The sequence below is a fragment of the Hippocampus zosterae genome, chromosome 11, assembly GCF_025434085.1.
Source record: "Hippocampus zosterae strain Florida chromosome 11, ASM2543408v3, whole genome shotgun sequence".
NCBI lineage: Eukaryota > Metazoa > Chordata > Actinopteri > Syngnathiformes > Syngnathidae > Hippocampus > Hippocampus zosterae.
Window position 1 is genome coordinate 14,355,501 of NC_067461.1, and position 23,834 is coordinate 14,379,334.

Consider the following 23,834-nt stretch of genomic DNA (forward strand, 5'->3'; position numbering starts at 1 on the left):
GTACTGTAAATCAAAACTGACTGTCCCAGAGTGACAAACACAGTGTTAGGGACATCTGCAAATGTGGAGAAAAAAAACAACTAAAAATGGAGCCTGACATGAAAGTAACCTACTTTGAATCCTGTAGTTAAGTCTGGGAAAGAGGGCAAAAGCAATAAAGTGTGAAAGTGAAAACCATTTATAAAGAGGTCCTGTACCAAACTCCAGCAAAGTTTCCCGACTCTGTCAGCACGACACCATCGGTGTTTATTTCACATTATAGTGACAAGAAATATGTTGGTGAAATAGTGTCCATCAGAATAAAGACAAATAAGTGTTATTTTTGTTGTTGACCTAACTGTGTATTCAATGCTGCTGTCTGGGGCATACAACTGTAATATGTTATACGGTGGGCGACAATAAGCAGACTGAGTGAGAGGATTTTTTTTCCTCGGCTAAAAATATGTTGACATGACAGCGAACGATCCGTCAGCCAGCTCACATTGATGACCTCAATAAAATCCGAAGTTATACCACCTAGTACATGGTTAGATGGTAAAAGTAACACACCTCTATTGTCCTCTGCTAAAATAGCACTCCAGTTAATGTGCATCATAAAAGCAGAATTTATTGGGTCCTTGTTTGCATTTAGGACTTCTGTGAGTGGAAAATTCTGAGTATTAACATTAAATTATATTTTCACACTTTGTAACTGACACAAGGTAGCAGTGGTGTGAGTAAAATAATAATGCGTTGTCAGCATTCAGGTTTTTGGACTTCAAATATTTCCTCGCAGCTCTCGGCTTGGAAAATGGATCACAAGACAGGGAAGCAAGTTGCAGGACCAACGACACCTTCTACGGTTTGGCCATAGTAAATAACTACACACAGCATGCAGTTCCAGCACACTTGAAAGCGCAGCATGCGTTGTCAATTCACACCCTGCAATTTACCTCATTTGCACTCTGCCGATAAATCTTTTTCTTTCGCTTCAAACTACCCAAAGCATTTTCCAAAAGCCCCTGGCAGCGCTTCCAAAAGTTTTTACAGGCTGGCTGAGTCGGCTAAAGGAGAAAGTGGGGGAAAAAAGACAGAACGAAAAAGCCAAAGCAGAATGAGAAATGAACCAACAGTAGATATTCAAAGAAAGAGATCCTGTGGATGCAGTTGCGGACCAACATATCAGTGTTGAGCCATTTGGTGAGTTAAGCAAAAACATCAAGTATGTGTGCTCACCCTGTGGAGAGGCTCAGAAGTCTCCTCAACAACCTCATCATTCGAAACAGATTGGTCCACCATCTGAAAATGGCTGTTCCCTGCGTTACCAAAGCGGAGGATGAGGTTGACCATGCCCCCTACAGAGGAACTGCTGGGCTCCCGAATGACCATGAGTGATTGTGTGGGAGACTCTGATCGGGGGGCCTCACCGTCCCATTGTGTGATACTTTTCATCACCTCGTAGCCATCCTCTAACTGCTTCTCCTCTGGCTGCTGAGCATGTCCATGAAACTGTTCCGGGTTCTGGCTGTCTCCTCCAGCCTTGGGTTTTCTTCCTTCTGAGATGAGATTCAGAGACTGACAGTACTCATAGGATTCTGTAGTCTATTAAAAAAGCCATAGAAAGAAGTATTAGGAAATATTTGTTTAACACCGCGTGTGCTACGAAGATGTATTTCTTGAACAAGCTTGGTTGAAAATGTTTGTCATTTCAGGCGACTTGTTCAAATCTACCTCTGAAGGAGAGTACAATGTGGCCTCGGAGTAAATGTTATCGATTGAGGACTCCTGCGTCCTTTTCGTGAGAATCCACTCTTGTTTCTTTGCTCTCCAGTGCACAGAAATCCACCCAAGCATACTGCGTAGTTCTTCCAAGCGCTCTCCTACCTGAAACCCATTATTAAGATGTCAGTATTAAAATTATATATATATATATATATATATATATATATATATATATATATATATATATATATATATATATATACCGGTGCGCACACACACACACACACAACCCAGCTCACCATCTGAGTGAGATGGTGTTCTTTGTCTAAAATATATCTCCCAGATGCCGCCAGCTCATCAAACTCCTCAAACTTCTGCTCAATTTGTACATCAAGCTCTGTGGACACTAGGCTCTGTCCATCTGATCTCAGATGCAAGGCTTCTGAGAAGATGCATGACCGAGTGTCTTCTGTCCATGAGCTATCCAAGCAAGTGGGGGAAAGGTAAGAGGTGTTGGAAGAGACAAGGAACAGAGTTGTGAGAAAAAGTAATTCATAAAATATGAGAATAACCAGATCTCCACCCTAAAGGGACATAAGTGAGGATGTCTAACTTGCAGGATATGTGTGGCAACTTCTTGAACACATTACTTTTCAAGCACAAGAACTTTGTTCTTTACTTTTTAAAGATGTTCACATAAACGTAAAGATGGCAAGAACATCTGTCCCTAAAACCTGGCATATCCGTCCAGTTTTCTTACATCATTGAAAGGTAGCTCCTGAAGAAGTCTTGGAGATGCAGGAATTCTTGCAGACGTGATTTGAGCTCCATCACTCTTTTCCCCAGCTCCATCCAGACCTTCAGTATTGCCCGAATCTTTGTCCCAAGTACCAGTACGCTCTCTGGGCAGAGCTCCTTCAAACGACAAGCCTGGCTCTCCATCTCCTTCACTTCATCAGTGAGAACCTCATAGTCAGTCTGTGAAGATCGCAGAATCACAATAAAAGATGATTTCAGCATCATTTTTGGCACTGTTGTGTAAGCATGTACTAGTTGTAACGTTGCCCATGACTTCATCGCCGTAGCTTTGTATGTAGTCTACCGCAGAAAAACATATGGTCCACATATGTGTGATCACGCAATAGCGAAGTAGCCATCGGATCCACCTTTTTCTTCCTTTTGACAAGGCAGTAATTATTCGCGTTAAAGGTTCTCTGGGAGCAATACTTTATTGCGTCCGTCTGCAACAGTGAGCCTCAAGAACAGTGAGATAGGATTCCTGTCTGCTGACGGTACATTTATTTCAGTTTGTGGGATGAGGTCATTTCTGCTACAATGTTATCAGGTCCAGAGAGCTTTGCGTGCGTGTGCGCACATGACTCCCACAGATATTTGGTGTGAAAGCGCACTTTTCATCCTGTACCCTTCGGATGTGACACACCCACACACACAAACACCTACAGACAGCTTAATAGTGAGTTTAGATGGCCCTTTTTAAGAAGGGACACAATCTGGCAGAAAAAAGACAATTCCATCCATCAAATTAGGTCTGTTCAAATATTAGCTTTGGTGCAATTCTGAATTTGGAACATCACATAGTTACAATATTCTTGTCACCTCGAGCTGGGTGGTCCTCTCCTGCAGAGTCTCCAAGTCACAGTGATCTGGCTCACACTGGACTGCCATATCTGTCTCCTTCTCAAGGACATCCAGGTTAAGGTCATTGCAGCAGCAGAGACACTCCTCCAAGCACACAGACAGTCTGGCTTGCTAGGGTTGCACATAAAACATCATGAGAACTTGATGAAACTCATTATTCTTCAGTGAGATAAACATTGCAAATGTTAGGAGGTGACGTGGCGTCTCCTAAGGCATGTTTATGTGCTATCCTGACGCGAACTGCATAAATCACATTACTGAAAAGAAAACGCCGCAAGATGCTCATTTGTGGCCTTTTAAATCCATAGCACACAAATTAAACCAGATGCTGCTATATTTATTTGCCCAGCTGTTGCGACAGAAATACTTTGTACCTAATAACCCATGGGTTTCTCTACTTATCGTTTTCCTTTCTCACCTTGCTCAATAGCTCCTGTATGGACTCCTCGTGACGTTGCGATGGTATTCTTTCCCTCACGGTGTCATTCGGCATCCCCGCAGCTTCTCTCAGTTCCTCCACAGAGCTCCCCCTGCTTAGCTCACCCTCACCACTACTTTGAAGTCCCAGCAAGTCAGGATTTGATGAGCTCTTACTGTGGAGAGGCTATACACAAATATCTATTATACTTTATGTACTTCATAAAAGAAACTTTCCCACACCCATGAGGTATGTATTTACTTTAAGTGTTGGTTTTAAGTGTGCCGTAAAATATTCTTTAAACCGTCCAAAAAGAGCTTGTCATACTCAAAGCGTTAACAGTTAGACAAATATATATACGTGTGTATGTATATATATATATATATATATATATATATATATATATATATATATATATATATTATATATATATATATATATATATATATATATATATATATATATATATATATATATGAGACGATCCAACACATAACTGCAGGGTGTAAGATGCTGGCAGGGAAAGCCTACATGGAACGCCATAACCAGGTGGCTGGCATAGTCTACCGAAACATCTGTGCGGAGTATGGACTGGAAACCCCAAGGTCAAAATGGGAAACACCTCCGAAGGTGGTGGAGAATGACAGAGCGAAAATCCTGTGGGACTTCCAGATCCAGACTGACAAGATGGTAATGGCGAACCAACCAGATATCGTGATCATAGATAAAGGGCAGAGGAAAGCCGTTGTAGTGGATGTAGCAGTCCCAAGTGATGGAAACATCAGGCAGAAGGAACATGAGAAACTCGAGAAATACCAAGGGCTCAGAGAGGAGCTGGAGAGAGCCTGGAAGGTAAAGGTGACAGTCGTGCCTGTGGTGGTCGGAGCACTCGGGGCAGTGACCCCCAAACTAGATGAGTGGTTGCAACAGATCCCGGGAACAACATCGGACATCTCAGTCCAGAAATGTGCAGTGCTGGGAACAGCAAGGATACTGCGCAGAACCCTCAAGCTTCCTGGCCTCTGGTAGAGGACCCGAGCTGAATGAGGGACGGACACCACCCGAAGGGTGAGATGAGGAAAAAAAAAATATATATATATATATATATATATATATATATATTATACCGAAGAAAACCCACCCATATTTATATAAAAATTCGTCTTACCCCCCCCTCGGGTGGTGTCCGTCCCTCATTCAGAAATGTGCAGTGCTGGGAACAGCAAGGATACTGCGCAGAACCCTCAAGCTTCCTGGCCTCTGGTAGAGGACCAGAGCTGAATGAGGGACGGACACCACCCGAGAGGGGGTGAGGCGAAGAATTTTATGGGTGGGTTTTCTCCGGGTAGTCCGGTTTCCTCCCACATTCGAAAAAACATGCGAAGCAGTTAATGGAACACTTGAAATTGTCCCTAGGTGTGAGTGTGAGCGCAGATGGTTGTTCCGCCGCCTACTGCCCGAAGAAAGCTGGGCCAGGCTTCAGCATGCCCGTAACCCTCGTGAGGATAAAGCGGAATCGAAAATGGATGGGGATATATATATATATACATATATATATATATACATACACACACACACACACACACACACACACACACACACACACACACACACACACACACACACACACACACACACACACACACACACACACGCACTGTATATATATGGTATGTCTCACCTGAACTAAGCATGGAGTACTGTCAGGCTCCTGACTCTTGTCCAGCTCCACTTGCTTCAAGGACTCAGTCTGCATGTGCTTGTCCTGCAGCTTGGAGCTCTGCTGAGTCAGGGCACTTAAAATACGTTGGTACCTGGAAACATTTGAAACACCGGAAAATCAGGCACACCTTATCATCACAGGCGTTCGCACTCGAGCGCCTTTCAGCAACCATATTGTACACACCGCGTATATTATCTGAGTTTATTTTACTCTCCAAGATTGAGGTTTTGATGTAATCATGTGTCACATAAACATTTCTACAGCAGAGTACGGTTATATCCACATGTGTCGAGAATTTACTTTTGAGATGTGAAAAGGAACCATTCGAAATGATATCCATCCATCCATCCATTATCTACCGCTTATCCGGGGCCGGGTCGCGGGGGCAACAGCTTTAGCAGGGAAGCCCAGACTTCCCTCTCCCTAGCTACTTCTTCCAGCTCTCCCCGGGGGATCCCGAGGCGTTCCCAGGCCAGCTGGGTGACGTAGTCTCTCCAGCGTGTCCTGGGTCTTCCTCGGGGTCTCCTCCCGGTGGGACATGCCCGGAACACCTCACCAGGGAGGCGCTCAGGAGGCATCCGAATCAGATGCCCAAGCCACCTCATCTGGCTCCTCTCGATGTGGAGGAGAAGCGGCTCGACTCTGAGCCCCTCCCGGATGACCGAGCTCCTCACCTTATCTCTAAGGGAGAGCCCAGACACCCTGCGGAGAAAACTCATTTCGGCCGCTTGTATCCGGGATCTCGTTCTTTCGGTCACGACCCATAGCTCGTGGCCATAGATGAGGGTTGGGACGTAGATCGACCGGTAAATTGAGAGCTTCGCCCTTTGGCTCAGCTCCTTCTTCACCACGACAGACCGATACAACGTCCGCATCACAGCAGACGCTGCACCGATCCGCCTGTCGATCTCTCGCTCCCTCCTACCCCCACTCGTGAACAAGACCCCAAGATACTTAAACTCCTCCACTTGGGGTAAGATCTCCTCCCCGACCCGGAGTGGGCACTCCACCCTTTTCCGACTGAGGACCATGGTTTCAGATTTGGAGGTGCTGATTTTCATCCCAACCGCTTCACACTCGGCTGCGAAACGCTCCAGTGAGAGTTGGAGAGCCCCGTTTGAAGGAGCCAACAGCACCACATCATCTGCAAAAAGCAGGGATGAAATACTGAGGCCCCCAAAACGGACCCCCTCAACGCTTCGGCTGCGCCTAGAAATTCTGTCCATAAAGGTTATGAACAGAATCGGTGACAAAGGGCAGCCTTGGCGGAGTCCTACCTCCACTGGAAACGATTCCGACTTACTGCCGGCAATGCGAACCAAACTCTGACATCGGTGGTATAGTGACCGAACAGCCCGTATCAGGGGGTTCGGTACCCCATACCCACGAAGCACCCCCCACAGAACTCCCCGAGGGACACGGTCAAACGCCTTCTCCAAGTCCACAAAACACATGTAGACTGGTTGGGCGAATTCCCACATACCCTCAAGGACCCTGCTAAGGGTGTAGAGCTGGTCCACTGTTCCACGGCCGGGACGAAAACCACACTGCTCCTCCTCAATCTGAGGCTCGACTTCCTGACGGACCCTCCTCTCCAGCACCCCTGAATAGACCTTACCAGGGAGGCTGAGGAGTGTGATCCCTCTGTAGTTGGAACACACCCTCCGGTCCCCCTTTTTAAAAAGAGGGACTACCACCCCGGTCTGCCAATCCAGAGGCACTCTCCCTGTTGACCACGCGATGTTGCAGAGGCGTGTCAACCAGGACAGCCCCACAACAACCAGAGCCTTGAGGAACTCCGGGCGGATCTCATCCACCCCTGGGGCCTTGCCACCGAGGAGCTTTTTAACAACATCGGTGACTTCAACCACAGAGATAGGAGAGCCCACCTCAGAGTCCCCGGGCTCTGCTTCCTCCAAGGAAGGCGTGTTGGTGGAGTTGAGGAGGTCTTCGAAGTACTCTGCCCACCGGTTCACAACGTCCCGAGTCGAAGTCAGCAGCGCCCCATCCCCACTGTACACAGTGTTAGTGGTGCACTGCTTCCCCCTCCTGAGACGTCGGATGGTGGACCAGAATTTCCTCGAAGCCGTCCGGAAGTCGGCTTCCATGGCCTCACCGAACTCTTCCCACGCTCGGGTTTTTGCCTCGGCGACCACCGAAGCCGCGGCCCGCTTGGCCAATCGATACCTGTCAGCTGCCTCTGGGGTACCACAGGCCATAAAGGCTTGATAGGACTCCTTCTTCAGCTTGACGGCATCCCTTACTGCTGGTGTCCACCAGCGAGTATGGGGGTTGCCGCCACGACAGGCACCAACCACCTTACGGCCACAACTCAGATTGGCCGCCTCAACAATAGAGGCACGGAACACGGTCCACTCGGGCTCAATGTCCCCCGCCTCCCCCGGAACATGGGAAAAGCTCTGTCGGAGGTGGGAGTTGAAACTCCTTCTGACAGGGGATTCCGCCAGACGCTCCCAACAAACCCTCACTATACGTTTGGGTCTGCCAGGACGGACCGGCATCTTCCCCCACCATCGGAGCCTACTCACCACCAGGTGGTGATCAGTTGACAGCTCCGCCCCTCTCTTCACCCGAGTGTCCAGAACATGCGGCCGCCAATCCGATGATACAACTACAATGATATCTTTCCACATTAAACAGTTTTGAAGTTGCTTTCGTTCAGGGTTAATAAATGACACCAGCCCAATTGTGGGTTAGTGAGAGCTTTCTTGACGTGCCTATTCCAGGCCGTGCTCATTACCTACTCTGAATGACCTAAATGGAAACCTTTACCACTCTTTGTTTTCTTTAGTCAGTTTGGTGTTCTTTGCAGTCTTTTTTTGATGAGTATAGGTACATCTAATAATACAGCTGAATCCCAAATTGTACTCAGTGCCCATGGCAACATCCTTTCATGGTATAAGTCAACCAAAGTGAGAAGCATGGAAAGAGTGAGTCTGACATTCAGTGTGTGGTAGGGAAGTAGATGTCATAACGAAGGATCAGACATCATGTGCTTTATGATTCAGAAATGACCGAGGCCAAAGCTTCAACGGGTGAACACATCGCGAAAAAAATATGTGGGTATAATACGTTTTCTTGATTGTCCTAATAATAACTTCAAAATAAATGAAATATTGAAATTAGAACTGGCAAGCATAACATTGTGGAAACACTGAAAACGTTTAGTCCGACCGCCCCAGGGGCGCGTTAAGTCATGCGCACAACTTCACCGTTTGAATTGAATGAGATCTCAAAGAAAGGACACTCCATCTTACTTTGTGTTCACCTCTTCCATACGTGATGGCAAGCCACGTGCGTGTGGATGACTGTGGCCCTGTAGGCGCTCCACCTCTTGTCTGAGAGCACCAAGCTCCTCGGAACGAATGGCTATTTCTTTCCCGAGCCGACAGTTCTCTTGCTCTGCAACTGACGTTGTTTCAGGCTCACGGGCGAGCGAGGACTCCTTCATGGAAAGCGCCACAGACTCCAGCCAAGACTCCAGGCTTCCAAGTGCCTGTTGTACTTTAAAAACCTTTATAGCAAAGAAGCAGAACGTCATAGTTTGTGAGAGGGGTTCTTTTCATTGCGAGTAACTTTGGTCAGTATGAGCAATAAAAATGTGCCCCTTATAATATAACAAACTCATATTCACGTAATAACAATGTAAATCATACTAAGTGATCTTCAGACTCTTAAATAATCAGCTCACACTATGGACGTTCAGTTTCTTTCAAAGCGAAAACGGAAGTAATCATCTAGCATAACTCCATTCAGGTCAAGAAAATAATGTCTGAGCGTGCAGGTTATGCGATGAATGTTACCCTCACGCTCAAGTCTTCTGAGGCCTGCAGGAAGACAGCATTTCTCTGGTGCCTCCTCTGCAGCTCTTCCCAAAGCATCTCCAGCTGGCTGAGGAACTGCTCTATCTTGATGCTGCCTGGGTGCTCAGCGCGGACCAAACTGTGTCCCTCCTGAAAATGGGTCATTCAGATAACTTGAATGTATACCATCAGTTAATGCAAATTAGCTCATTGTATCCGTTACACAAAGTCATTCGAGAAGAAACTCTCGCTTACTTTTTTGACCACCTCTATCCGGTCTTTGTTGGTGAGGATTTCTTGTTGCACTGCGTGCTGGCAACCCCTGGCTGCCTCGATTCCTTCGAAAGTGGCTATTGAGCACACTTGTGTGGCCATGGAAACATTTTCCTTCAGCCAGGACAGAGTCTAAAAAAAACATGGAAAGTTAGCTTATAAGAATAGGTGTTCACAGAAAAAGAACACTGTAATTTGGCTAAGCAACAAGCAACACAGCTACTGTACTCAAAATGAGGTGTGTTTCTACTCCTGACCTCACAAAACTACTTTGTATGAGTACAAATGAGCCTTGACATTTGCTGCTACACTGGAGCATTTCAAGTGAACACTTGAAGTTCTGCTCATTATGAAACATGACCTCATGTCTGTTACAGCGTGCACAAATGTCGTGCAGACTTTGAACGATTACTTCAATGAAATGTAGCGGATTAAAAAATAAAAAGACTTGAGCTTTAAAAAGTAATTTTTGGTGTCGCTTGCAGAGGTCAGTGTACCTTGTCAGCTGACACAGTGAACTTCTGGAGTTGAATATGAAGCCGTGGGTGGGCTCTCGGGGCAGTGGCAGGCTTGGGCTCACCTCTAAGCTTACCCCTGGAAAGACATGCAACTCATATAATGACTTACATAAATACCTCACATTACATAAGAGAGAGGGAGTGAAGGTCCGCTGAAATTACCTTTCCCTCCTGGACTGATGACTGATGATGACATCATCAGGCCCACCTCCCATGGGTGAAGAGATGTGGTTCACACTTTGCGCTGCTTGGCTTTGCTTAGTACTCCCACAACATTCAGATGTACTCTGGTGAAAAAATAAATGATCAAAAGCAAGATAGAACATATTAGCACCATAGCTGGAAGCAGGAATATTTAGACGCTTGCCAAATGTTTTATGAATGACGCACTCCTCGAAAATAAACATGACAAGACCAAGGATAAACAGAAAAATATTTCTCACATGAATCCCACTACCACAAAAAAGTGAACCGTAACTGTTTTCAGTCAACAAATAGAGAACAAGATGGACATCCAAAACGGTCACAAATGTAACCCCTGATTTAAATCCCACATCCCAATACAAGCGTGATGAATGGAGTCGACATCTATTCCCTTACACATTTGCTTCTGTTCTACCTCCTTTGTAATATAAACAACCCGTGAAGTGTGCCCAACATCCAAAGATTATGAATGAGATGATGTCAGATCGTGCAAGTAAATCTTTTCATGTGGTAATCTGCTTTTCAGGCCTCATCCAACCATCTCTTTTCGCAAGACACTGATCCCACAGTAGTGTTGAACCTCATCTGTTTCTGACTGATCCCCTCTTGAGTGTCTTCCTAAGAAGTGATGTCAGCCAAAAACTATCACTTAGCACTGAGTCCATCTGGTCTTCAGGCCTAGCATCTGGCTACACTTAGCCATAGAAACAAATGATGCTCGTGTTTACCTCCAGCAATAAAGAGACCGTACTACTGGCATCTACACTGAATCCGCTATTTGTGAGTCACAATCACCGGCATACAGATGACGATGAACACACAGGCAACAAAAATACTATTTACTAATTGGACATAGTTGTAAACAACGCACATTATCAACAGTATTTACACACACCACCAAGGTCTGTCTGCTGTCACACACAAACCAGCTCATCTGCAATCGCTTATGCACACACAAGCGCCTTGAGGTAAAACGCTACAAAGTAAGTGACAAATGACTTCAACTGTTGGTATTTGTGACTGGCTTTGTCTTGGCTGCCATTTGGTCTTTTGGGTTTTGGTTAAATGGTCTTATTAATTGCACTATAAAGAGTAGCGAGTGAAGCTGCAGCTGATGATGAGCAACAAGGTTCAGTTCAATGCAGTCAACACTCACAGCTGTGACGGCTCAGGATGAGAAGAAAACCATTATTACCAGCCCATTATGCCCAATAGCCCTTGTCATTTACAATGGGCCTGTCAAAGGCTGGGAACAAGAGCAGGGAAAAATAACTAGAATGGAAAGAGCCAATCATTATTCTCAATTTTCTTATCGTTTTCGTTGTTTGTGCAGTAGCTGTACCCTGTGTCTGTTTGGGAGGGACAGGGTGAGTCTTTTATATAGCGCCCCAACCGGTGACACGGGGCGGCAGTGCTGGCTGCGTCCTAAAAGTCACGAGAGTGGAGCGTGCCTTCTTTAACACACCCATTCTCAGAGTAGTACACATAGTTCTGAACGCGCCTATCGTTTTGAATTATAATAAATATGTAAATAATGATAATTTCTTACATGGCTGCCAGAATATAATTTCAGATCATGATCCAGTCATCATGGATTGACCCACCATCTAGTAACACACCAATGGCTGTACTTTGTTCAGGAGGTTGAGTCAGGATATTATTCTGTCATAAAGTGAAAGGCTATGTCACTTGACTTTGAGGTGAGCGTAAAAGTGTGTTTTCTCTGGCCCTGCCTTCAGCATGGTTGGACAGTCAGAGTTTGACATTTTGCGTGGAACCGTATGAAATTATTAAGACTGGTCTTCTTTTGGTTGCTACAAAGGGATAACCGTAGTATTTCAGGAAGGTGTGGTATAAAATCATTTATTTGGGGACCATCTTACAACTGGGAAATCTGGCAATGTACTGCAGTGTATTACTGACAAGTGGAAATGAAAACATGCTTGCTGGGTGTCAATCGGGAATCAGTGCTTACATCTAACCCCAGATACAGGAAGAGGCTTCCCAAACTAGAAGTAAGGCGTTTTCCCAACCGTCTGACACTTTCTTTGCGGTGGCCACAGATGCTGCTGGCACTGATGACATATTTCCCCTACTAGCTAAGAGCCACAGTGTGGTCAAGCTAACAGAACTTAATACCTTCACTGCTTACCATGTTGTCCTCAGGATGAAATTGCCATTCTGCACCCTGCTTTCCCTTGGTCGTTTGAGCCTCTGTTCCCATGTTGCATGGGAGCTCTAGGGTCGGTGTCAAGGGGTCAGCGTCTTCCCTGGTGAATGTTGAGCCCATGAGAGGGAGGTCTGTCCGGTCACTCCTGCAGGACAAGCGGAGCAAGAGATTGCTCTGGTGCTGACAGCAGGGCTTTCGAAGTCTACAATAAAGTCCAATTATGGTTGTGAATGTTCTGCCAGTGTTTGTGTCTTTTGGATTTAAATAGCTGAGGCACACAGCTTAAACGACAGCGGTTACGTCATTTCGGGAACTGAAGATAGTCCCCCAGTAGGACATTCTGTAAGCCTGAAAGAGTTTTCATGGTTGGGCAGGGTTGAGCATGATTCTTCCCAGAGATATTTCCTCCTTTGCCGTGTTGATGATGGTGGTGGAGAGCAGTGTCTAATGTTGCTCCAAAATCTCCATGGGTGTTCTCTCAGGCTAAGATGTGGTGACTGTAGAAGTCATAACCTTGTTCTGATTATATTCAGGCCTTCCTACTAATTTGGCATTCTGGATATAACGCATCGAACTTGTTACATCAATGTCTACCTTGAAATTAGCTCTATTTTAAGGGGGGGGGGGGGCATAATACTGATTTAAACAAATTCTGTGCCCACTGATGGTTCCCCAGCCATTGAGACTGGTAACTCCTTAAAATGTACCCATACCTATATTTGCCTTTACCGGCAACAGACAAACACAGCGACACCTGTGTTCACGGGACTTCCACAGTTTTCTTATCTTGACCGGCTAACTTACCTGAAAACCCGCTGAAGAGAAACCCAGCAGTCCTTGACCTCACTCTGTTTCTGTTTTACACCGGCAGCCACGACAGGGTGGAGATTTGACAGCTGGGACATACTCACATCTGACATCTAGCACACATATACATGTTAGGTCGAGAGGGTGTCTGCAAAACACTTTCAGGTCTAGAAATACAGTTTTATTTTGGGGAAAAAAATCATTCTTACCATGATTTGACTGGCGATGTCACGGATTTCTCTCTCCCCGAGGAGGCCTGGCTGTTTTGAGGCAGACATGCTTTTCATCTGAGATGAAAGCAGATGTTCCAATGATGTTATTCCATGTGTTGGACAGTGAAAAAATAAGGGCAATAAATTTGAATACCATGTTATTAATAGCAAATAATATGTTGTCAGCCTGCTGGTAAAATGAAGACACTTCCAGTGCAAGTTGAAGATTGTCTTGGTGTTTTTTCAGATGAGACTGCACCTTCAACCACCTGTACACGACCCAAGAAACACAATAAAAATGTTAACATGTAGTTATTACTCCATTAGTAGACTGGTTCATCCTGAGGGACACTCACATTTTATTGATATTTTTTCTCCTGCTTGAGATGCTTTTACTATCTGATTTCCCTTGTTTCTCCAGTTTTAGAGCCATGTGATTGATCTCTTCATGCAGAGTTCTGTATAGCTGCTCATCCTACAGTAAAGAAGCAAAACAAAACAAGTATATAATACAGTCAGAATGGTATAAAAGTTCATTTTGCACCTTGGACTATTGATGGCTCGGAAAGTTTGCCTGAAGTGAAATAATAAGGATAAGCACCAGAAAATACCCAAAACGTACTGTAAATTGTTTAACCTTTTTTTATTAAAATTTACAATTAACTTTGATGTGGAATGTTAGTTTGTTAATGCTTTGTTTATATATCCAGCCATCCATTTTCTAATCCACTTATCCTCACAAGGGCCGCGGGTGTGCTGGAGCCGATTCCAGTTGTCATCGGGCAGTAGACGGGTACACCCTGAATTGGTTGCCAGCCAATTGCGGAGCACACATAGACGAACAACCATCTGCGCTCTCTTTCACACACACAGAGCCGGAATCGAACCCTGCACCTCTGCACTGTGAGGCCGAAGTGCTAACCAGTCGACTACCGTGCCACTGTTTACATATACATTTCACTGTTCTCAATTATTGCTAACTCTCACCTGTTTCAAATCTAAAATTCTTCTGGTTAGCTGCAGTTTGTCAGCGTTTGCAACCAGGACATTAACAAGAGACTGCTCCTCTTCCTGTTGGCACACATAAAAGTACGAGTTTATAGCCTCCATTAGTTTGGACACCAGCTATTTTTTTAGAGGCACTAGAGAAATACCACAATACACCCACCATCAAGGAAGGACATAAACAGAAAGAGCCTACAGCTTAGAAAAGTATCTGATTGATCAGTGATCGTTGCCGATCACAAAAACTGATAACCCGCAGCAATCTAGACACCAACCTGTGTGCAGTGCAGTGTCTCCTCCCCTTTTTCTTAACTGCACATTACAGACAAAACCAGTAACTGAATCATTATATACATGTTTGCATTTTCTGCACTGTCAGTTTGAAATTTGTAATTAAAAAAACGTGTAGCTCATCCACATGATCGGTACTGGAATCGCTATCTGCCGATCTCACGCATAGGTGATTGGAATTAGCAGAGGACTCCTACTTTTTATGTTATATTTTGTTTACATTATTCACAGACCTATTGCTGTTTGGAGCCAAGACATTCATTTCTAAGTTTTATTGTGCGCCATTCATTTTGTTCACTTGAGCTATTGTCACCACTGCTATTTTCAGAGCTGCTGTTTTTTGTGTTTGCAATCCAATTCGAAGAATGGTTGATACGATCAGATCACAAAGTAGGAATTGATAGATGACTGACAGAATGCACATGACTGAATAATTATGTTGACATAGACAATTAAATGAAGCTAATGAGAGCACTCGTGAATAATTTGTCAGTTAATATTTGATTTCCGGTAGCTTATATTTGTGGTTGCTAGTTGGTCATTTGTAATTTAGTGTTGTCAAAATGGAGGGCCGCTGTCCTGCATGTTTTCCAAGTCTCCCTGTTGCAACACACCTGATTCAAATGATCACATCATCAGCAAGCTCTGCGGAAGCCTGACATTGAACCTGTTCATTTGAATCAGGTGTGTTGCAACAGGGAGACTTGGAAAACATGCAGGACAGCAGCCCTCCAGGACCTGAGTTTGATACCTATGACATACTGCATACAAAAGATGGTAAAAACAGGCCAAACTTCATGTTGCTCTAGGACTGAATAGCTGTACTTGACCTTCTCTTTAATCCATGTCTCGAGCTTGTCCACTTTTTTGTTGAACTCCTGCAGGTTTTTGGAAGCTCCCAGGACCCTGGATTGGCTGGCAGCTGTTTGTTTCAGAATATTCCATTGGTCTTTCAGATGGCTGAGCTGATTCTTCACAAGATCGGAAGAGGGATTCAGCTTGCAGATCAGCTGATCACCTGTCTTTTGAAATGGAGGCCAACAAAAATGGCATTGTTCACCAAACGTGTCATCGGAAGCATAATGATATGCTCGCAGGTCTTCTAAATTTCAACTAAAATCCTTTGGATATAACCATGTGGGGGAAAACATAAATCTACAATTCTTGGTTATCCTCCTCTGTTGGTTTCTGAATGCCAAGGTAGGTTAATCATCTGCAATCTATCATTTTCAAAAAATGTCTTCAGAGGATGAAAATTATAAACTGTCTGTTTAACTGTGATTAATGAATACGTTCAAATTTCCAATGTCTTAAACGTTGAAAGTGACAAGCAACTTTGCATTGTATTGTCCTGGTAAGGATTCCCTATACTAGAAAAGAAAAAAATAGCTACCTGGTTGAGTTGAATCAGGGTGTTGTCAAAGTCCTTAAGATCTCGCTGAAGTATCTGTGAGGCTTCATCCCAGTCCTGCAGGGGGCAGCCCTGAATTTTGGAATCATCCTTCAGGTCTCGAAGTTTGCTTTTGCTCCATGTCTCAGCCTACAAAGCCAATTTCCTCTGTGTCAGTTCATTTTAATCTTCTTTATTATTTTCTACAAGGAAATCCAAGGCTCTGGAATTTTCTTCCATACAAGCCCATAGAATTGAACTGCACAGCCTCTGTTAAAGAAGTGTCCACGCCTGCTGTTTGCATGACATCAGATGTGTTGCTTACCTCTCAAGACAAAGTGGTAGTATAATGTTTGTAAATACAGTGCTATTTCTGCTGATAAGGAGGTAAGAGAGGCTTTGGCTTACAGTGCTTCAGGCACATCAAGAAACATTTTGTTCTTAATGTTATATTATGCAAATCAGACGTTTCCCATGGTCACTGCCAGGACACGATTGCATAAGGCTTTATGCAGAGCTGACTTTTCTGTCCGATGACATCAAGAGTGAGGCCTCAAAGCAGGTGACAACAGCCCCAATCTTTTGAAAATGCATAATTTATTTGTTATGCCAGTACTAAAAAAAGAACCTCGTTGGGGCATCTAGAAATAAGCAAAGCTATTATTTTCCACAGAGCTTCTCTTATGTATTTTGTCGAACGCCAAATTACAGTTCGGTTCACAACACTTTGAACCGAAAGGAATACAAGGTGAGTAATACTACATAATAAATATTCAAAACTCCCTTCCTCATCTGCATTAAACATCTCAACCACATGTGACGTGGCCACTAAACAAGACTTTGCCCAAGAGTAAAATGTGTGATGTCACTTGGCTTCAGAAAGGTTTGTGTTATGTTTACGGGCCCCTTGTGGCATCCGAGGTATTTATGTGTAGAACAGAAGGAAAAGAGCTTGACAAAATGTGCCTGCTGCTATCGCTTCAATCTTGGAAGAATCTCATGGTTCGCAATGACCTCATCCAGGAAGTCTATGATTCCCTTGTTTCTTCCTGTCCACTCTGCACAACAATGGCTTACTGGTCCCAACATACAATTGGGCCTTAGTCAAGCCAAAAAAAAAAAAAGAAGACCGCCGATATTAGCAGTTTAGATTGTATGGCTGCTTCTATGATGCAAACAATATGTTACTACATTGAAAACAGAGCTGCTGCTGATGTCATCCTTTGGGTAAATATATTTAGAAAGCAAAATGGCTCTCTTTCAGACAGCCTTTTAGTCCTAAAGTTGAATTTTAGCAATTGAAGGTAAAAATAAGCACACCTGTACATGTTTACACATTTTAAAGTGTTGACCCTTCAGCCACATTTTACGCTGCTCTAGGTATGCGGCTTGGCCCTGAAAACAACTGTGGGAGTGCAGGTTTCTATACTTTGTCATGGAAAAATGCTGATGAATGTTGTGAAGTTTTGCAGAACGGCCTTTGAGACAGATGGTGCATTTCTCCATGTGCTGACCGGCTTTGCGACCTTAGCATCAAGCATTACGCCTTTTTGAAATCCCTATCTCTAAAATTTAAAAAAATAGATAAATAACCAAAAAATTTCCGGCTCGATCGATTAACTCCTTATAAACCCGACATGTTCTGAGGTATCTAAATCTAGGACTGCTTAACACACATCCGCAAACATCATTTCAGCACATTGTCACAATGTCTATTAAGATCAATCACTAAATGTAGCTAAAAGCAGCTAAATTTGCTAGCATGAACAATATTCTACAGGAATATGTTGCTTTTCAGACAAACACTTCCAGAGCTTGCGACAGCCAATAGTTCTTATTACTACAAATCAACGGATTCATGTTTGGACAGATTGACTGGACAAAATGTCCTTATACCAAACTTGCAGGTCCACCAGCATGTCAGTTGGGATGAAATAACGTGACCCGTTCTGCAGCTCATAAAGCCTTGGAGGGCCATAGGCATGAAGAGATAGAACCAAACAATGATCTCATCCCTAAATAATTGCTTCACTTGTGGAGCTTTTCCCTCCTTGTCTCCCCTTTCCCGAACACCGCTCATTCAACTTCTTGGGACAAAATAAGCAGCAGAACATATTTTGCCTGATTCCAATTTAAGGGAAAATATACGGCTAATAAATTAAAGACAGTCTCACTCCTTTTTACATCCGTGGTCATAAAATTTTAAAATGCAATGAGATACTGAACAGTACACTCCACAGTTGACTTCCAAGTTGGTCTAAGTTCAAAAGCTTTTTAAATAGAAAACAGCGTCATGTCTGAAACCATTTCCTCATAATAATAAATACTTTCTTGACTGAAAGGTTATATTTTGAAGATAACATTTGAGTAAAAGGTGAAGTTAACCACAATATAGTTCATCTGGGATAAAATTTTAAAAATTGCACCTTTGAGAGGCTCACCGCTCAAAGAGAGCTGGGATAGGCTCCCGCATGCCCGCAACCCTTGTGAGTATAACTGGTTCTGATAATGGATGGATTCGCCCAATGCTTATCAAAGCGCATGAAATATATGAGGATTTTTGTTGTGGGATGACCCGGTTCCTATTCCGCACAAATAGTGGATCTCAACTGTATTTAGTGAAGTTGAGCCTTTGGATCCTTAACCGAAGTGTACGGAGAGTTGGTGAGGTCAGGCTTGATGAGGCATATTTTTCCCCCAAATTTGGATTTATCAAATCGGATCACGTTCAGAGTGCTCAGAGGTTCCACCGTAGTTTCAAAAAACGGTATTATGTGGAAAAATCATTTCATGGTCTTTTCACAGCAGGAAATAACAGGACCCAAAGCTGATGGATGGTAACCGTGACATTAATTAGAATTCTATGTATTTAATTTGCATTTAACAGAGGCAGCCAAGTTTCCTGCTATTGTTCAAGCACAAGGGAATGTTATGCACAAGTACACCACTTTTTTCTCTTTTTTTCTCTTTTTTCTTTTTAATGAACACATGAAATGTCTTCAGGCAATTTGCACTACGTATTATATATTTACCTGCAGTACTTCCTTGTTGAAGACAGATGTGTGCTGAGTATAGAAGTCACTCTTGGATGTAACATATGATGGCTCTTCATTCTGTGCGTGATGCTGACATCTTTGAGCATCTTTGTCCTGCCATTCAGACAATGGGAAGTTTAAATGTCAATTTGGAACTAAGCAAATACCTGTAGTCTTCAGGATTTGTGAAAAAGAGAAATGTCATGATCGCAACATTCATCCATCAGAAGGACAGTGAGCTGGAGCATATCCCAGCAGACTTCGGGTGGATGGCAGACTCCATTCTGGATTCGTCACCAGTCGATCACACAGTGAATATTGTATGAAGACAGACAAATCACTTTACAAGGTCGCTGGGTACAAGGAAATGGGATCATGCTGCTTGTTTGAAACCAATACATCGTCAGTGCCCACAATTTCAACATTTATGTTGTTTGTGTCAGTCAGAGCTTGAAAACTTCCCAAGGCCACTCTTTGCAAAAAAAAAAAAAAAAAAAAACCTCCATCCATATCGGCATTATATAATTTTTTTTGGAAATGAACACAATGCTCCCACTCGACAAGCTTTCCTGCAGTCGGGAAGCACCTGGGTTCATGGAGGAAGTGGAAATTGGCAGATACTTGAATGTCTGCCTTTAGACACAGTTTCAACACCTGTTTTTATCTGTCGATCTGTTTTTATGCTACAATTAAACATTGTGCCATTTTACCATTCAAAATGCTGTTGTATAACATGTTTCTTAACACTGCAGATTACACCTGAATTTTTTCTGGTGTCATTAATTGATTTTTGTTCTGATCTTTTTGGTTAAACTTTTCTTTTTGTACTTTACATCTGCTTCTTTAATGGATTTTCACCTATTTATTTGAAATGAGACAAGAAAACACGCTGTTTCAGTAACTAGTGTGCGAGCCAATGAAGATTTGTTATCCAGTCGAATGACCTAAAAGTACGAGGAAGGCAATCACTGTGTTAGCGTGTTATTATTACCGGCCTCCATGTGGACTTTACAATGTCTTTTCTTTTGTTAACATCTTCCCTGACCTCATGTTTTCCAGTGAGCACTGCCTCTGAAGGGTGTGCTGTAACAGAGCACCACACACACACACACACACACACAGGAATACAGAGATGACTTCAACGAGGGCCTGGCCAAACATAACAATACGTTTTGCCCAATGTCATGCAACACACTGCATACAGTGCAGTGGATTGGGTTATTCTGCTGACCGGTGACTTTTTACATTTCGTGACAGCCAAAGAAGAGGAAACGCAAGGACTCACACTGCCCTTGAATTCACTGCCCCATAAATGTGCCATACTAGAAAACGTAGAGGGCAAACCACATATTGTAAATAAAACAAAACACCAATAAAACAGTTGAGACATGAAGAAGAAAAGTTTGTTAAATAAAGTAAAAAGTCATGGAATTGTACTCATTTAAAACACACACACACACAATCACATGCGCGCGCGCACACACACACACTCACACACACACACACACACACACACACACACGCACGCACACACACACACACACACACACACACACACACACACACGCACACACACACACACACGAGTAATAGCTGATTTAACAGTCGAATTGAGAAAAGCTTATTACCTGTTGTATGGACTTCTGTCTTTTTGATTTGGTTTGCTCTTGCATCGCTGGATAATCCTCACCATTGTTTGTAGTCACTAAAACCTAAAATTTGGACACAAATTAAAATGTTGGTATCGATAAATATAAAGCAAAGGTAAGGATGCTTGTGAGCACGGCAAAGCTAGCATAAATGTGCTTCAATGAAGGGTGTAATATAGCCTCAGGGGGCATGGGCTTGATTGTAAAATCTAAGGCTAACTACCTGAAAATTGATTCCGATACTTTTATAGATTGAGCCAACTAATAGTCAAAGAGCATTTTGTGGATTTAGCTTAAAAAGACAGAAAGACAAAGAAAGAAAGAAAGAAAAACATTTGGAATCATAAAATCATGGATAGCTAAGTATTGTAAGAGGCACACATCTAAATACACAGTATAAATTGACATTTAAATGCTATTTATATCTCGACTGTGTCTTGTACCTTGAACTGAGAGTTAGGCTTATTGTCACAGTCGACTCCCACAATCCGCGGAAGGTTGGAATGACATGTGCCACCGATGTTGTTGTTGTTGTTGTGGTTTTTGGATGTGGATCCCAAAACGGATCGCTGTTTTAGTCCCACTGAAATTGCGTTCTCTGGGCTTTTCTTATTCCCAGAGATTGTGATCTTCTTGATGGATCTGGAAACAGCAGAGGAAGGCGCAACGTTCTGATTGAGGTGGTCTTCTGCGGTCATATCGTGCTCTTTCTGTTTTACGGGGGTGATCTGCTGGCCGGTGGGAACGATCAGGCAGGGGCCATGTGCGCAGACCTGCTGTTGACTGAGGTAGAGCGAGTTCAGGTTCTGCTGCAGTGTGCAGTTATCAATGTTCTGACAGTGCAGATAAGTCTCCGTAAAATCCTGGCATTTGGGCACGGCGGGGACTGACAGCTTCGTCCCGATTGTGAAGGGCTGTATCTTCCTGACGATGCTCTCAGACATGGTAAGTGTCCGGATGAGAAAAAAAAAATCTGTAGACCAAATTCACGTTGAAAAGAAAAGTCCCTCACATTCCTCTGGACACTGTCCTCACTCACTGCGTCTGCTTGTCCAGTCTCTGTGCTGCTGACAAGTGGAAGGTTGAACTGCAAGTGAAGGGGGAGCTCAGTTGTCCACCTTCTTGTGCATGTTGAGAATGCATAGCACACAGCCTACGATGGCTTCCTTGGACTCTTGGGAGCTCACACGTTCCCAGACGTGGCGCAGAGCTGTGCCGAGGTGTGTGACGGCTGAAGAGAGGCTTCTCCTGAGGGACTGGACCAGTGAGCCAACCAGACTGCTACTGAGGAGCCTGATAACCAGGGACCGCAGCAGGATGAAAACTGCTGGCATGCTGCCTGAATGACTTTCTGCTCAGAGTGAAAAAAAAAAAGTCTCCGGGAAGGAGGGGGAGAGCAGAGGGTTGGTTCAAGAGAGGATGAAGTCACCACCTCTCCATTCTCTCTCTTTTTCTCGCTGTCAGGAGCTTGGAGAAGTCTGAGAAGCCTTTGTGTGTCAAAACTCCCCACAAAAATAAGAACCAGTTGAAAAGAGACAAAGAATTAAAAGTTAGAATACTCTTCGGAGCCCCTCCAGTGTGAGCTAATATCCTCCTCAGCTTAATCCCACACACCTACTCTGACTGTTTCTGTTTGAGGAACAGAATCTGGGTGTCGACAAGTCTCTTCAGAAGAGAGTATCCGATGCTCCAGTGAGCGCCGACTGCCCAGAAGTGAGAGTAAAGTCCACAGGGTACCAGCCTTATTCTTCCTCCATCTGCAGGAAACAGTTGTCACGCAGGTTCTTGAGCAGCACGGAACACAACCTTCTGTCACTCATCTCCTTGAGCCTCTGAGCGGCTGGCAGTTGCACACGTGCGAGGCCAATAGCGGCCAAGCAGATGCTGACCCCCCGACTACCGCTCCCATGTTGGGTTGACGGATTGGAATGTTAGTGCTGGGGTGCTTATGTCTAAACAGCGGGGGATTACTGAGGAGGGCAGAGAAAATATTTGCGGGGAGGAAAAGAGATAGTCCTGCAGCTGATGAAAACTTTCCCAAAAAAGGAACACTCACTTTCGGCTCTCCTGACCTCTGACTTGACAACAGCACCTCGTCAGGAGGTCATCTTCTCAATAATTAGGAGGCTATCATTCAGCAAATAAAGAGCAATGCCACACACCTCATTTTAGACAAGACAACCATTATTTCATTTGATTGTTTTTCTTCAGGTAGCACGGTGGAAAAGAATTTAACATGTCTGTTTTAAAGAGGTTTGAATCTTCTTGTGTGGAGTTTGCATGTTCTCCCCTGTGCTTGTGTTGTGCTTCTTCGGGAACACTGGCTTCATTGCGCAAGCAGAAACTGACTCGCTGGGGGTACGTGTATGAGATTGGCCCACACAAAATGTGTTTGTACAGGCATTTATATATATATAAATGTAAACTGCAATATCTTCCCTTTCGCATGGTGTAGTCATATATGTGAAATGCGAAATTAGAGACCACCTTGCACCCTACTTTGTGCTTCCATTTCGTCCCCCTCCTCCACCTGTCATTGTTTTGCCACACGATCAGTGGGGTGCTATGAAAATAGTCTTATGATAATGTTAATAATTCATTCAATGAATTTATTTCCTCACTGATTCAGTGGAATGAAATATGATGACATACATTAGACATGTCCATGGATCTCAGAATCCGTCTGCCTGTGCTTCGTTTATATCCATCAAAATTGTGCTACACCACCAAGTTATACCTGCTTTTAGGTTGTCTAAAAATCTAGTGTGCTTTTGGTTAGCAAATTACAAAGAAAATGGACTGTTTGTAAGGCTCAAACATAAAACCCCCTGATACATTAATGAATATCAAGTATTACAGCAGAGCGACTGTTGTAATCTTGACTGCTCTGGAGTCGACATGTTAACTGATGCTTTTAAAAGCGATCTGGTTTCACTGTGAAGTCATCTTGGAAAA

General features: G+C 43.8%; 2 protein-coding genes across 8 annotated transcripts in view; one reads left to right on the forward strand and one right to left on the reverse strand.

The window, feature by feature from the left end:
* LOC127610384 (uncharacterized) overlaps positions 1-4,867 on the forward strand; it is a 70,736-nt gene extending 65,869 nt beyond the window's left edge. The window contains exon 3 of the mRNA XM_052080521.1: positions 4,631-4,867. Coding sequence (XP_051936481.1) covers positions 4,631-4,807 — 177 coding nt within the window. The 3' untranslated portion in view covers positions 4,808-4,867. The remainder of the gene's footprint in view (positions 1-4,630) is intronic.
* LOC127610357 (uncharacterized) overlaps positions 1-22,050 on the reverse strand; it is a 29,451-nt gene extending 7,401 nt beyond the window's left edge. The window contains exons 1-25 of one of the 7 annotated variants that reach the window (XM_052080393.1): positions 21,919-22,050; positions 21,323-21,852; positions 20,859-20,942; positions 19,228-19,344; positions 16,199-16,345; positions 15,636-15,827; positions 14,497-14,580; positions 13,866-13,984; positions 13,664-13,778; positions 13,507-13,584; positions 13,295-13,410; positions 12,473-12,635; positions 10,279-10,403; positions 10,096-10,192; positions 9,581-9,730; positions 9,326-9,475; positions 8,780-9,036; positions 5,460-5,592; positions 3,779-3,964; positions 3,319-3,471; positions 2,462-2,679; positions 2,001-2,181; positions 1,711-1,863; positions 1,216-1,581; positions 933-1,043 (exon numbers count right to left, since the gene is read on the reverse strand). In XM_052080393.1, coding sequence (XP_051936353.1) covers positions 933-1,043; positions 1,216-1,581; positions 1,711-1,863; positions 2,001-2,181; positions 2,462-2,679; positions 3,319-3,471; positions 3,779-3,964; positions 5,460-5,592; positions 8,780-9,036; positions 9,326-9,475; positions 9,581-9,730; positions 10,096-10,192; positions 10,279-10,403; positions 12,473-12,635; positions 13,295-13,410; positions 13,507-13,584; positions 13,664-13,778; positions 13,866-13,984; positions 14,497-14,580; positions 15,636-15,827; positions 16,199-16,345; positions 19,228-19,344; positions 20,859-20,942; positions 21,323-21,823 — 3,996 coding nt within the window. In that variant the 5' untranslated portion in view covers positions 21,824-21,852; positions 21,919-22,050. Of the gene's footprint in view, positions 1-932; positions 1,044-1,215; positions 1,582-1,710; positions 1,864-2,000; positions 2,182-2,461; positions 2,680-3,318; positions 3,472-3,778; positions 3,965-5,459; positions 5,593-8,779; positions 9,037-9,325; positions 9,476-9,580; positions 9,731-10,095; positions 10,193-10,278; positions 10,404-12,472; positions 12,636-13,294; positions 13,411-13,506; positions 13,585-13,663; positions 13,779-13,865; positions 13,985-14,496; positions 14,581-15,635; positions 15,828-16,198; positions 16,346-19,227; positions 19,345-20,858; positions 20,943-21,322 lie in introns of all 7 variants that reach the window. The other 6 variants (XM_052080396.1, XM_052080394.1, XM_052080397.1 and 3 more) reach the window with 6 other exon arrangements.
* Between the last annotated feature and the right edge of the window lie 1,784 nt (positions 22,051-23,834).